This window comes from Chaetodon auriga, chromosome 15 (genome assembly GCF_051107435.1).
Source record: "Chaetodon auriga isolate fChaAug3 chromosome 15, fChaAug3.hap1, whole genome shotgun sequence".
NCBI lineage: Eukaryota > Metazoa > Chordata > Actinopteri > Chaetodontiformes > Chaetodontidae > Chaetodon > Chaetodon auriga.
In genome coordinates this window covers 5,752,470-5,767,500 of record NC_135088.1, presented here as the reverse complement: position 1 = coordinate 5,767,500, position 15,031 = coordinate 5,752,470, and the positions used below count along the sequence as shown (strand labels likewise).

The 15,031-nt window shown below is 41.3% G+C and overlaps 2 protein-coding genes across 4 annotated transcripts in view; one reads left to right on the top strand and one right to left on the bottom strand.

Annotated features, from left to right (window-relative positions):
* LOC143332499 (protein NLRC3-like) overlaps nt 1–6,648 on the top strand; it is a 7,801-nt gene extending 1,153 nt beyond the window's left edge. The window contains exons 3-10 of one of the 2 annotated variants that reach the window (XM_076750020.1): nt 462–575; nt 727–822; nt 1,061–1,156; nt 2,339–2,414; nt 2,571–2,799; nt 2,986–4,786; nt 4,871–5,099; nt 5,494–5,603. In XM_076750020.1, the coding sequence (XP_076606135.1) occupies nt 462–575; nt 727–822; nt 1,061–1,156; nt 2,339–2,414; nt 2,571–2,799; nt 2,986–4,786; nt 4,871–5,054 (2,596 nt within the window). In that variant the 3' untranslated portion in view covers nt 5,055–5,099; nt 5,494–5,603. Of the gene's footprint in view, nt 1–461; nt 576–726; nt 823–1,060; nt 1,157–2,338; nt 2,415–2,570; nt 2,800–2,985; nt 4,787–4,870 lie in introns of both variants that reach the window. The other variant, XM_076750018.1, reaches the window with a different exon arrangement.
* A 685-nt stretch (nt 6,649–7,333) lies between these two features.
* On the bottom strand, nt 7,334–14,559 carry mat2b (methionine adenosyltransferase 2 non-catalytic beta subunit methionine). Of its 2 annotated transcripts, none has more exons than XM_076750022.1 (7): nt 14,405–14,559; nt 12,244–12,438; nt 11,005–11,119; nt 10,245–10,397; nt 9,957–10,150; nt 9,688–9,801; nt 7,334–8,347 (listed from the first exon to the last, which is right to left on the bottom strand). In XM_076750022.1, exons 1-7 carry the CDS (start codon nt 14,432–14,434, stop codon nt 8,174–8,176), a joined length of 975 nt encoding a protein of 324 aa, XP_076606137.1. In that variant the 5' UTR covers nt 14,435–14,559; the 3' UTR covers nt 7,334–8,173. The 2 variants fall into 2 exon arrangements, with proteins under 2 accessions (XP_076606137.1, XP_076606136.1); XM_076750021.1 differs by lacking the exon at nt 14,405–14,559 and adding an exon at nt 12,994–13,184.
* Between the last annotated feature and the right edge of the window lie 472 nt (nt 14,560–15,031).

Below are 15,031 nucleotides of genomic sequence, written 5' to 3'. Positions count from 1 at the left end.
GTGTAAAATAGAAGGTTTTCTCTCTGGTTGCTACTGAAGTATAATTTTGATGTACTTGTACTACACTTTAGAATTTCCATCTTATACTACTTTATACTTCTGCTCCATCACATTACACAGTTTCTAAGAACATGATATATCGTTCAACAGTAACTTCACCAACTACAGCATTAGACTTCTGATTACACACCAGTGCATTACTAATACTGCAAATGAAACACTGGCAGGGACCATTGTGTAAAATGAGTACTTTCACTTTTCATATTAAAATTTCTGAATGCAGGACTTTTACTACTTGCTACTTTTTCTGAAGTAAATGATCAGAATGCTTCTTTCACCACTGCTACAAATACTGGGATTAAAGTGTTTCAGGCTAAAGGCTGTGAGAGGATCAATGAAAAGCAGAGCTGTGGTGTGTGTGTGTGTGTGTAATGTATGTCTAACACGTCTTTTTCTATCAGGATCCACCAGCAGAGACCAGACTCACCTGTTCCCTGCTGTGTGTCCATGAAGAGGGAAAAGTCGATGGGTCAGCTTCTTGGTTTCAAAGATGGACACGACTCTATTGAAAGAAGGTAAGGATTTAAGATGGAATAACAACAATGATGACAATGTCATGCTAACATTGTATTTCACAGTCTTCATTCTTAAATTCAAATGTTTAGGTCTCAAAAATTCCCTCAGTTTAGTCAAAAATATTTAATTCAACGCATTTTCATTACTCAGACCAGACTCGCCTGTCCCCTGCTGTGTGTCGATGAGTGGAAAGTCGATGGGTCAGCCTCTTGGTTTCAAAGATGGACACGACTCTATTTATAGAAGGTAAGGATTTAAGATGGAATAACAACGATGATGACAATGTCATGAGGATGATTTGGTCTTTTTTTGTGCAGGTTGTATACAAATCCTTCTCTGCTTACTCCATTAGCTGCTGTACTATATTTACTTTTCACTGAACATTGTATTTCACAGTCTTCATTCTTAAATTCAAATGTTTAGGTCTCAAAAATTCCCTCAGTTTAGTCAAAAATATTTAATTAAAAGCATTTTCATTACTCAGACCAGACTCGCCTGTCCCCTGCTGTGTGTCGATGAGTGGAAAGTCGATGGGTCAGCCTCTTGGTTTCAAAGATGGACACGACTCTATTTATAGAAGGTAAGGAGTGATACAGTTACTGTATACTAGTGTTGTTTTTGGCAGCCTGTTTTAATTTTAGTCTTAGTCTAGTCTCTGTGTCAAGCTGTCATTTTAGTTTTTATTAGTTTTAGTCACGTTCATACTCTTTTAGTCTAGTCAGGTTTCAGTCGACTAAGAGTCTGAGCGTTTTATTCACAACCCGTGACTATTTTCGTCTAGTTTTAGTCGACGAAAACTGATGACATTTTAGTCTAGTTTTAGTCAATGAAAATCGTATTTTAGTCTCTTTTTGGTAACGCAATTCTATTTAACCCAGTCAATGTAGTATAAGTACCTAGAAGTATAGACGAAACCAAAATTTTCTTTTAGCCAAACCCATTTCACAATTCAAACAAGGTTGTCTTATTATTATATTATTGTTACCCTACAGACTCAAGAATACATCAATTCCAGACACGGAAGACGCTCTGATTTGAATTTAAAACATTTACTTTACCAACCAAAGACGGCTGGCCGGCCATCGGGCCCGTTCTCTGAGTCAGTTGACTGTCGTTAACGCTAACCTACCGCGTTAACGCGGCATTCTAAATAATGCCGCGAGTGGGGATTGAGGAAGTGACGTCACTTGCGCCTGCGCAGTACGATCTGATGCGGCCCCTGAAGTGAGACGCATACTGCAAAATAATAATAACAACGTGACTAAACACGACGAAACAACGTTTTAACATTTCGGCTCGTCTCGTTTTAGTTGACGAAAATGAAGAAACATTTTAGCAGAGTTTTTATTTTGTAAAGTCTTGTTTTTATTCGTCAACAATATTGCATTACATATTTAATTATAGTTATCGTCACATGACCAGCATTTACGTTGCGTCTCGTCTCGTTTTCGTAACGTGATAAAGGTTCGTTGACGATATTTAGTCATAATTTTCGTTGACGAAAGCAACACTACTGTGTACAAGTCTACACCCGTCAGTGATGGTAAATGGAGTGATGATAACTGATAATGCCTGGAACCTCATTTTTAGTACTCCTTACAGAACCAACATAGTGAGTGTTTATGTCCTGAATAGTGTATTTCGTGATTTTAGTGGTTTTGCCCCAGTGATGTAGATCAGTTTCCACTCTGCTGTGTCACTTTTGGTATGTAGTGATTCTTCATTCACAGCTGTTTCTTTTGCCATGCCACGTTTTCTCCAGAGGTGATCAGGAGTCATCAGAGCTTCCCATCGGTCATTCTGCTCAGCATCAAGCAGACGTGGACTCCATATTTATGGTGTGTAAATGTACAAACAAATCTAATGTAAGTCTCAGTAATGGGAATTTTAGGCCAGTGAAGGGCAGACCTGTTATCAGCCAATGGAAGGATTTGTCAGCGTGTTTCATAATTTTAGTATTGATGATGATCAATTAGTGTTGTTTTCTGTTCCAGCTACTTGAGGAGAACATTGTCAGTTTTGTGAAGAATGAGCTGAAGAAGTTACAGACGGTCCTGAGACCAGATGACCCAGAATGCTTAGGCAGGCAGGGAGAGGGTGAGGAGGTGTTGGACGGTGAGGATGAGGAGCAGAGGAGGAACAGCAGAGAGGCATTTCTGAAGATCACACTGCACTTCCTGAGGAGGATGAAGCAGGAGGAGCTGGCTGACTGGCTGGAGAGCAGTAAGTGGATTTTAAAAGCTTTAACTGGATGGAAAGAGGGAGACATTACATGTACAAATATATACCTTATAGCAGTTCACTGCTGTTCCACTAACATATAACACTTCACTCAACTAGTTGGACTGTAGTCCTCTACATTGACTGTAATTTCCACTTGGTGGTGTTTTTTGTTTTATGTTCTTTCAGAAACTCCTACCTTTTGCAAATGCCAACTAAAGTCTGAGCTACAGGGCAAAGTCAAGTATTTGTTTGAGGGGATCGCTAAAGCAGGAAACCCAGCCCATCTGAATCAGATCTACACAGAGCTATACATCACAGAGGGAGGGACTGGAGAGGTCAATAAAGAACACGAGGTCAGACAGATTGAAACAGCATCCAGGAAATCACTGAGGCCTGAAGCAATGATCAGATGTGAAGACATCTTTAAACCCTTGCCTGGAAGATCTGAACCAATCAGAACAGTGATGACAAAGGGAGTGGCTGGCATTGGGAAAACAGTCTTAACACAGAAGTTCACACTGGACTGGGCTGAAGGCAAAGCCAACCAGGACATACAGTTCACATTTCCATTCACGTTCAGAGAGCTGAATGTGCTGAAAGAGAAGAGGTACAGCTTGGTGGAGCTTGTTCATCACTTCTTTAGGGAAACCAAAGAAGCAGGAATCTGCAGGTTTGAGGACTTCCAGGTTGTGTTCATCTTTGATGGTCTGGATGAGTGTCGACTTCCTCTGGACTTCCACAACAATGAGATCCTGACCAATGTTACAGAGTCCACCTCAGTGGATGTGCTGCTGACAAACCTCATCAGGGGGAACCTGCTTCCCTCAGCTCGCCTCTGGATAACCACAAGACCTGCAGCAGCCAATCAGATCCCTCCTGAGTGTGTTGACATGGTGACAGAGATAAGAGGGTTCACTGACCCACAGAAGGAAGAGTACTTCAGGAAGAGATTCAGAGACAAGGAACTGGCCAGCAGAATTATCTCCCACATCAAGACATCACAAAGCCTCCACATCATGTGCCACATCCCGGTCTTCTGCTGGATCACTGCCACAGTTTTGGAGGATGTGTTGAAAACAGGAGAGGGAGGAGAGCTGCCCCAAACCCTGACTGAGATGTACATCCACTTCCTGGTGGTTCAGTCTAAACTGAAGAATATGAAGTATGATGGAGGAAGTGAGATGGATCCACTCTGGAATCCAGAGAGCAGGAAGATGATCATGTCACTGGGAAAACTGGCTTTTGAGCAGCTGCAGAAAGGTAACCTGATCTTCTACGAATCAGACCTGATGGAGTGTGGCATCGATATCAGAGCAGCCTCAGTGTACTCAGGAGTGTTCACACAGATCTTTAAAGAGGAGAGAGGACTGTACCAGGACAAGATGTTCTGCTTCGTCCATCTGAGTGTTCAAGAGTTTCTGGCAGCTCTCCATGTCCATCTGACATTCATCAACTCCGGGGTTGATCTCTTAACGGACGAGCAATCAGCCTGCCCGGGCTCCACACCAGCATCACAAAAATCTGCAGTGAAATGTTTCCACCACAATGCGGTCGACAAAGCCTTACAGAGTCCAAATGGCCACTTGGATTTGTTCCTCCGCTTTTTCGTAGGCCTTTACCTGCAGGCCAATCAAGCTCTCCTTCAAGGTCTGCTCACTCAGACAGGATGTTGCTTATCCACCCATCAGGAAACAATCCAATACATCAAGAGTAAAATCAGGGAGAATACCTGTTCAGAGAGAAGCGTCAATCTGTTCCACTGTCTGAATGAGCTGAAGGACTGTTCTCTAACAGAGGAGATCCAAATGTGCTTGAGATCAGGAAGTCTCTCCACAGATAAACTGTCTCCTGCTCAGTGGTCAGCTCTGGTCTTCGTATTACTGTCATCAGACAAAGATCTGGGCGTGTTTGACCTTAAGAAATACTCTGCTTCAGAGGAGGCTCTTCTGAGGCTGCTGCCAGTGATCAAAGCCTCCAACAAAGCTCTGTAGGTTCACGGTAGTTAGACTGATTCGATATATTCTAAAATCATACAGATGTATGTCATTGTTTGCTCTTTTTTTTTCTCCAGGTTGAGTGTCTGCAAGCTATCAGAGAAAAGCTGTGAGGCTCCGGCCTCAGTTCTCACCTCCCAGTCCTCTGGTCTCAGAGAGCTGGACCTGGGTAACAACAACTTGCAGGATTCAGGAGTGAAGGCGTTGTCTGCTGGACTGGAAAATCCACATTGTAGCCTGAAAACTCTAAGGTGCAATTAGGTCACGCATGAGCTCAGTATGCTGCTCTTCTGAATCTATCAATTCCTCTGCGCTTCATTCGAGATAAACTAAAAACTGAAAAGGTTTTCCAAAGTGAATTAGTAAAACTGAACAAAACCCTTAACTGCATGTCTTGAAGTCATTCATTGTATATCTTTGTAGTCAAGGATCTACCCAGGGCTGTAGCTATATGAGCTACTTGGTATACTATCTGAACAAGTATGATTGGCAGTGAGCTAGAATATTTTTCACTAATATTAAAGGGTAGAGATAATATTAGAGTCCTAAGTTTGCCTTGGTTGTCATAATTCATTATAAAAATGAATAGGAGCACCGTTGGGCCCCCTTTTTATAGCACATTTTAACACATTTTTTGCAAGATTGTAGTGCAAGTGTTGCCATGTTGGTTCTGGATTATTAGTTCATGTTGATCCAGGACCATTGTCACTGTGGTGATTTGGTATATAAAATGATCAAATATAGCATGTTTTATGATCACATTGATGAAAGTGATTTCAAAATTACTCCATCTGTAAATGCAGGCGTTATTTTACTGAAAATATTGCTTATTTTCATTCAATTTCAGCTGTAAAAGATTTTTAAATGCAATGGATTTTTCTTGTCTTTTTAAGTAAATGTAACTTCAGTTTAAGTAGATTGAAGTGCAGATTTTATTTATTGCCTTTAGTATTTGTTTTCTTTCTTTTAAAAGCATTTTGTTAAATTATATTTTCAGTGTTTGTTATTTTTATATCTTTTAGTTATTTTTTCTTTGATTTTATAATCTTTACTTATTTTAAATTCTAGATTGTACACTTTTTTTTTGCTTGTTTTCTTTTGCCGATATTTGCGACATTTTTTTTTCCTGCTGTCGCTGTTTCCATCACTGTGAACACTTGTGCACTTATGCAGATGATGTTTCTTCTTTTTTCTGTAAACTGAACTGTAATATGTAAAAACTAAAGCTGATGAGTGCCAGCATTCCTCTCTTAGGGAGGTGGAGAGGAAAGGGGTGGGGGGTGGGGGGTGGGGGGGTTATGTAGGAGTGACATACAGAGGAACCAAAAGGAGAGGACAGGGTGTGGACTGCCGGCTTGGAGCCAATGATAAGTCATGGAGTCTGTATTGCTCTGATAACTACTTTGCCTGGCATGATGACAGCACTGCATGACTTGACATGACTGCTCCGACTCTTCCTCCGCCTCTAACAGATCATCGGTATATGTGGACTGTCCTGCCGGCACTCTGTCCTTCTACAGAGTCTCCTCTGATGCCCTGATCCACCTCCACACCTTCGACACCACAGTGCCACTGTTAAAGCTGGAAGAGGAAAAGTCACCTAGTGAGAACACAAACACTGCTGACTGCTAACATGGTTTCGTTAACAATGGTGAAATCTTTTGAGTTATTATAGCGCGGGGCCAGGTGACCTAGCAGCACAATGTAATATGTCGCCCTTATGTTGATTGGGTTGCTATATTGTATTAAACAGTACAGACAGAAACGTAAATAACACATCACCTTACATCGAACTGTGAAATGATACACAAGTGACAATCAGATGAAGGGAAATAAATAAACAATATACAAGCAACCAATATACATGGTTTCCAACAGCATGTCAATTTTTAGTATTTGTTGTCAGAGCTTTATTATTTAAGGATAACTTAAATAAAATTATTGCATGAACATAGTAATAAAAACATTTGTACTTGGCTTTAAAAACACATTTACAAATTCTACAAGATAATAAACGAAAACGAAAGTGAAACTTACCTGAATAGGAGCCTATAAATACAGCGTGTGCAAGTACAGCTCTCACTCATTTTACGTCCGACCGGCGAAGGGAGCACATCTCTGCCCGTCTGCAAGCTGACGTACCGTAGATTTCATTCATTCGACATAATTGTCTGAGAAATAACTTGGAGACAATTAAAAAGAAATTTCAACAATTACGAGCAACAGCATGCAGAAGCTTTCCCAACACAAATATTTGTGTTTCAGGGGAATCATCAAATCCCAACTGATAAGGTTTAATAGGATTTGTACAAAGCAAGAGGATGTGGAATCTGCGACTAAAACACTCTTCAAGGGCCTGAGAACGAGGGGTTACAGTAGAACCTTCTTGTGTTCTCTTAAAGTGGAGGTGCAGCAGAGTGTCTTGCATGAGAATCTGGAGGTTATCAGTTGAACAAAATAAAAACAAAAACATAATTGGAATATTCCAAATTTTGATCTACGGCAAGTTTGGTTTAACAAAATCAAAACCAAAACTCAGATTCAATATTTCAGTAATTTAATGTGAATTTACAGACATTTACATTAACAAACAACCAACATCATCTACAACAAAATCACTGAAGAATCACAGGAGTCATCCTGAGCTGTGGGACACCGGAGCTTTCAACTCACGTCAAGTCTTCGAATCGATTTTTCAAACAGTTTATCAGAGTTTAAGAAAGTTCCTTTGACTCCAGTTTAAGACTTGTTTGGAAAATAAATCAGTAGTTAAAACAAAGGTTAGGGGTTCTTAACAAGTCACAGCAAAACTAATGTCAAAGAGACATTACATTTAACACACACACACACACACACATACACAGTGTATACTGTATATTGGTATATTCAGTTGGTCACAGTCCCATGAACTGGACACAAATTCACAAAATACTTATACTGTAAGCATATTGAAGTAAATGTGAACATCAGTCTGTCAGTCCACCTGTCTGTCTCTTACAGAACCTGTCTCTCTTTCACATGATGTCTCACCTCAGGCTCCACTCACAAAACTGACCAACGCAGCTGTCAATCAGCAGGTGAACTGTGACCTTTCGATGTGTTTTCACTGGTCAGGTGCTGCCTTTTCCGTGAGACACTGGCCGGCATCGCAAGGTGATCTATGTATGAGTTGATAAGTTCACCTGAATGCATCAAAAGCTCAGATGATTCTGGTCTACACAGCACAGAAATACAGGCTCTCTTCAGCTAAAGACCCTTTGAATTGGTTAACACCTTGTACCTTTGCTATGATGTCATCAGGGGTGGAGCCTGAAATGTGACACTTTTAAAGACAACCGACGGAGGACGTGTCTACCTGTCTTTCTCTGTCAGTCTGTGCATCAGTGGAAGACAGTCTGCCTCCAGCGTTTGTCGGGTGTAAACGGCCACAGACAGTCAGTGATGGAGGAGGCGAATGGTCGCGGTTCAACACTGAGGTTCAGCAGCTCCAGACGAGAACAGTTTAACTGGCTGTTGATTGGACGAAGGCTCGACGCTGGCAGCTGCTCTGTCAGCTGCAGAGAGAAAGACAGGCGCTTTAATACCACCGACTACTGATACTTAATCCTACCATGTACTCAAATTACAAATAAGTTATACGACGAGTACTTTACAGTAGAAATCATACAACTATGAGTGTGTATTCATCTGAAGACAGAAAGGTGTTGTCCTTCATTCTACCAGTGCCACACATACTTCAAATGCTGAACACAACAACACATAAAGACTGTAGAGAGAATACTAACACTAGAAATATCTGTTGAGATTACAAATTGTTATGACAACACTGAGGGTAAAAAAAGAATAGGTCCAATACCGGAAATGTGATCAGGGCAGTGATGCGCAGATCTAAGTTTATCTGCTGAGCTGCAGATCAGCTACAGAAACAGTTGCCGCACACAGTCATACGGTAAAACTGTTTCCAGTAAAGCAGCCATCCTCCTGATAAAGCTCCATCAGAGCTGCCTGTTTTACTTCAGAGGCTAAATGTGTAATTGTGTTTTCTCTGGACTTTCCTCTGTCAACTTTACAACTAGTTTTTAGTTTTGCTGCTTAAATGTCCCACATTGGCTGCTACAGTGACATTACTGTACACACGGAAATGTTTAAAATTACTGAAAGCTCTTTAAACATTAAACTAAATCTTAAAAAAAAAAAAAAAAAAAAAAAAAAAAGCAAAAAAGTGAAATAAATGAACTTTCGCACGATATTCTAATTTTTCGAGTTTCACCTGTATATATTTTCAAGTCATGTAACAAGAATATGACTCCATCTGTGTCTATACAACCATGTATTTTTAATTAATAAAGTAGATGTAATTGTTAAAAACGTCTGTCTACACTGGCTAAGTGGAGGGTTGATTGGTGGTACTTCTGTTCACGTTAATGGCCATGCTGGTTTGGTCATATTGTGCACATTTCCTCCTCGGTAATAGCTGCAAAATTTCAATTAAGTGCACGAAAAATTTAAAGTCATGACAGAATAACAGCAGTACATAAATGAAAAATTTCTTTCAGTTGTGGGTCTGGCTTTCCTCTGCTGTCGTTACTGCAGTGGTCTGTTGGACTTTGGCGTCAGCAGGTCTGTGAGCGTCACTGGCCCAAATGCTAGCTAGCCCCTTTTTCAATTTGTGAACAATTTTCATAAAACTGCCAATATTCAAAACCTACACAGTTGATTTCTCGCTTGAAAAACTGTCTTGAGCGAATTTAGTGATGAAACAGCATGAAAGAAAAAAGAAAATCTCCTACTGCAGCCCAAGACATATTCATACATGTAAGACACTGTGCACGGTGTGTAGACCCTGTCACATGTAGAGGTATATTAGCCAATATATTGATCAAGATATACTTACAGGTATGAGGTGATTGGACGGCAGGTTGAAAGCCTGAGCGATGGCGACGGCCATCTCATATTTGGTCATCTGCTCTTTAGCTGAGAAGTGAAAGATTCCTCTGATAGACGGGTCCTGAAAGAGAGACAGACAGGTGTGATGGTGAGACAGGCACGATACATAGTAAGTACTATATATAGTATATATTTATGTGTATATATATGAATGTATTGGTGACAGGTACAAGTCACACAGTCAGCTGTCTCTCACTCAGACACTCTGTTATCTACCTGTCTCGCCCTCTCCGACAGCTTCCTGCAGACAGCGGCGACGTCTCGGGTGTCGGTGGGAAACCTCTGCTGGCAGTGATCCAGCGTGCAGCTCTCCGTAGCCTCCTGGACTTTCAGCCACAGTGACGTCACCGCGCTCTCCGACACCGACTCCACCTCCCCGAACAGAACTGGCACCCGCAGCACCACCGCACCTGAGAAGCAGACAGGTGACAGAGTGACAGGTGAAAGACAGGCAGATGACAGCAGACGGGCATGAGAAAGACAGGTGAGAACGCAGACAGGTACCTGGACAGTGTCTGAGTGTCTCTCGCTCTCCTTCCAGTTTGCTGCGTCCATAAACGTTGAGAGGGTTCGGACTGTCGTCTTCTCCATACGGAGGATTCCTTCCATCAAACACATAGTCGGTGCTGATGTAGAGCAACAAGGCTCCACAGACAGCTGCAGACAGGTGAGTGTCACACCTTTAAATATGACATCTGTGTTCTCACTGCTGACAACTGATCAAAGTGTCTTTATATTCAGTATCACAATGGTAATACACTTTTCACATAGACACAGACATATATACACATAAATGCTGTGTATACATACACTTGTATACACATGTTGTACTGTATGTTAAGGATGAGTGATATGACCTAAAATGAATATGACATTCTATGTTTGTTTGTTTATTTGTTACAGTGATGGTATCATATCATGGTATCACAAACATAAAATGAATACTCCACTCAAAACGTGATTCTAACACTTTTTGCTCTGTTTCCAATGACAGGGAACACATCTTCAGAAAAAAAGATTAACAAATGGATGTTAAATGGTTCCAAAGATGAATGAAAATGAGATACAGGCACACGTGTTTTGGAAAAAGCCCCATAATAAAGGTTAATGATTAATCACTAACCTTTTTAATTAACGCATCAGGTCATCATGACCTTCCAAGAATTGTCAGAGGAGATTGCATTAATAAATTCTATCACACTGATTCAACAATAAGCTGTGCCCTCTGCTCTCAGCAAAAACAATGACATGAACACTCACTCACCCGCCTCCTTGGCGAGCGTGCTCGTGGCGTGCACGTTAAGATTTACAGCTGCCTCAGTGTGTCTCTCCACAACATCTGGACGTCTCTCTGCTGCACAGTGGATGATCACATCAGGCTGAAACAGAGATATTCATTTCAAATATAATCAACCACAATACGCTAAAGGCACTCAAACTGAAACATGTTTATCACAGAGATACAATCCTCCACACCTCGACTGCACCCTCACATTCTGTCCATGAAAAGAACAGGACTGAATCATCATCCGGACAGAAGTTTTCCCCCAGGAGGGAAACACACTGATGGTTGGGGCTTACCCTCCTGTTCCCTTTATAAATATGTGAACCAGTCCACAATGTTCCCGACCTCCACAAGACACCAATGCACTGCATCAGCCAAGACAGGCCAGGAACGTCCAGAGCTTTCAACATCTCAGGCCATAACTCAACCAAACCTGGTGTATTGATGCTGATGAGCTTCTTAGAAAAGGTGCCACATTCAGTGTGTCCCATCAAAATGCATCACGTGTATCCGTGAGGTCTTACAAGCATGTCAAGTGTATTTCCTTCCACGTAAAACATTTGCAAACCTAATTTTCTTTACTATTTTAAAACCAGCACCTTTGCCTGATGCCCTGCTTTAATCTCCTCTATTTGCACACACAGAATAAAAGTTCTGGAGTTTTACCCAGAAAGTTCTGTCAGTGCAACAGTTAATGTAGTCTGCAAGTCAGCTAAGCCCAGTCACCAGCTGTGTCGATCAGTGGAAGGCGAGTCCTTCTCCCCACAGCGTGCAGGCAGCCTGTCACTGTCCATTCAGCCCAGGCAGTAACTAATGCCAGAAGAGTATTTGTTTTTCTGAAACATGCTCAACTTTTCATACAATCAATGCTGAAACAACCAATCACAGCCTGTAAGGGGTGGGACATTAAAAAAAGTTGATGTGCAACCGCAATAATCTGTCAAAGTCATTGTCATCTATAAATGCTCACATAACTGGAAGAAAATAAATACTAAATTAACTTTTTATGAGAAAAAAAATGTGTATTGTGTGTTTTAACAAAAGTTAGCTACACATACATACATTTGTGTTATTCATTTTGATTTATTTTTTTCTAAAATATCAAGAGCTTAAATATCAAGAAATGATGATTCAATGTCTAAATATACGTACACATGAAATTATTATCATTGTGTAGTCCTGTACTGACTGTGTAGTATTTAATATAGTGTGCAGTACCTTGTACTCATGCAGTAATCCTCTGACGGCATCCTCATCTGTGAGGTCACAGCGTAGAAGGCGGGGCCTGGCTCTCCTATATCCGGTCCCAATAACCAACCAGCCGTTATTCTGAAACTCTCTGCAGACTGCTCGACCCAGAAGACCCGTTGCACCTGTAACCAGGACCCTCTGCGCTGGGGCCATGGCCTCCTCCTGGATTAAGCAGTACTACATCAGTACTACAATAAGCACCTTTACCACCGTCACTTCCTGTTCAAATCTCTTCCTCATCATCAGATTTTCAATGAAATTAAACCGTTGCTGATTACAGATCAGATCTAATGTCTCTCATTCCACCTGCATCGAGCAGATTAAAAACACCTGTGAAATGTGACATCAGAAGCATTTAGTGCACCTTGATCAGAGCTACAGCAGTGAAACAACCTTAAGATTTATTTAGTCAGTGAAAACATGACTAAGAAATGAAGGAAATCTAAATGGTTTTCTGTGATGAAACTTCAGTAAAAATTTCCTAAAAATAAGTAAAAAGAAAAACAGAACCACTGGGATTCTGTTTCAAATGAGCCAATCAGTTTATCAATAATTGATTCAGAATTTATCCATCAGATGTTTAAATTCTTCATGATGGGAAATAAAAGGTACAGCAGATTTAATGAGAAATGTGACAGATTTGAAAAGTACCAGGACCTGCTCCAGATGCACCTGTTAGCCGTTAGCGGTGTTAGCTATTTGCAGGTCAGTATTTACCTGAACCAGCTGCACGCGGCCGGGGCTGAAGATAATCCTCAGTTCTGCGCCTGCGCGGCTCATATCTCCTCTGCCTGATGAGATATGTTGCTAATATTTATTATTAATCGATATTGATCACTCAGCGCCTCTCTGATTTTCTGGTGCGCAGTTTGTTCTCTCTCTCTTCCGCTTCCGCTCCAACGCCGATCAGCTGTTTGCCGTAAACCCGCTGTCGCGGTGATTATAGCCGGTTAGCGTACAAGCTAACAGGTCCCCCAGAAGAAACACGGAACGATGAGAATTAAAACGGAAACTGAAACGACTCAGTTTTTCTTACACTGGTTCTCTCGGTGAAGCGGATCAGAATGAAGCTTAAATCTTAATAAAACTGATCTTAGACTTAATTTGACACAAAGACAGTATTTCTCACGATTCCCTGATTGTCGACCCCAACGCGGGACTATCCCCGGTCGGCACTCTCCCGCTAGCCAGACTATCGAGCCCACCGACATATAACGGAGCTAGTTATCTTTTTTTATGTTAGTTTTTTGTTACGTACAAGTGTATTTGACATATAATTAGTGACATATTGTTTCAAATACACCTACAGTATGACCATTAGCCTATGAATTGACTTTGTCGTTACGTTTTAACAAGTGGTGGATAAATCCTCTTTCCGTTTCCGGTCAGTTAACGTCACATCACAGATACTCTTGAGTTCGCCATGCCTCTTTTCACCAGGTGAAAAGGTTACACACATGTTCTCCTGGCATGGGTGGAATTGGAGGGGTTAAATACTTTATGGTTCCAATCCTATGGGGAAATTGGTGTAAAAATCGTTCCCATATGGAAGCTTTTGTTTTGTTTTTGGTCGCTTGGTTTGGTCGCTTTCCGTTTCCGATAATTGTAGGCTACCCTCTTTCCGTTTCCGTTAACAACATTGCTAACTTGTACCGCAGAGCTAACGAAAACTCCGGACCATTCTATAACTCCCGACCATTTATGCGTGTAGATTCTATAACTCCCGACAATTTATGCGTGTAGAAAAGAGCGAACAACAACTCCGGACTAGCAAACCAGTCCTATTACTGGCCAAGAACGTCCTGTTACTGGCATTACTGCCGCTTCGACTGGCATACTCCGCCGTCGTTTTATCCAGTAGTGTTATTCTTACTGGAGTGGTGTTAAGAAATAATACGTGTGCCAATACATAATATATGCTATAAATGACACGAATACGTGAAATATAATCAGGGGGCAGTGTATATATATGATAATACGTGAAATATAATCCGGCGGGATAGATCGTCTAAACCACCTGGGGCTACGCGTCCGTGAGCGAACTCAGTTGGGAGTCTCCGTCTATCTACCTTTCTCACAATACCAGTGTTTAAACTGAAGCTACTGAAAACACAAAATGTGACTTTACCTCCGAACCTCTGGACTGAAATCCAGGCATCTGATCCAGGACCAGCTCACAGACCAGTAGAAAACCACTCGGTACAGAAGAGACGTTTAAACACTCCGTCGCTTTTCTTTTTCTTGTCCTTCTTCTTCTTGTTCTTCTTTTCCTCACGCTTCTTCTTCTTCTTCCTCTGTGGCGTTTTACGGCAGTTGGCATACATATACGACGCATTACCGCCACCCACTGTATTTTACTGCTGAATCTGAGCAAATAACTGTTTTCATTCCTGTAGGATGCTTGCTCTATCCACCAAAGGCCAAAAATGATTGCTGTGATTTCTTCCTAAAAAGCTGACATTTTACTGATCAGTCGGTGCTATTTATCAGCACTAAATTCTGGTATGTATGTAAGAATAAGAAACAGATTTATTGGTGACTATGCGTACGTATTGAAGGGATTTGACTCTCAGTGTACTAGCACTGCAATAGAGCAACAGCTAAGAAGAAGGACACAAAATACTGCACAAATCAAAGTAAGGAATTGTATTGAATAATGAATAGTCAGGCCTGTTAATGTACACAAGTATGTGAAGGGCTAGCTGCAGCCCCGTCCGTCAGTCACCTCCTAAAATAGAAACCTGCAGTCTGATAC

Bases quoted from the DNA above. Each gene is read 5' to 3' on its own strand.
- mat2b (XM_076750021.1), bottom strand. From the start codon at position 13,056: ATGAGCCGCGCAGGCGCAGAACTGAGGATTATCTTCAGCCCCGGCCGC. The intron at 11,120-12,243 runs GTACTGCACACT...TCTCTGTTTCAG, and splicing joins GATTACTGCATGAGTACAAG to CCTGATGTGATCATCCACTG. The intron at 9,802-9,956 runs GTAGATAACAGA...TCTCTCTTTCAG, and splicing joins TGTCGGAGAGGGCGAGACAG to GACCCGTCTATCAGAGGAAT.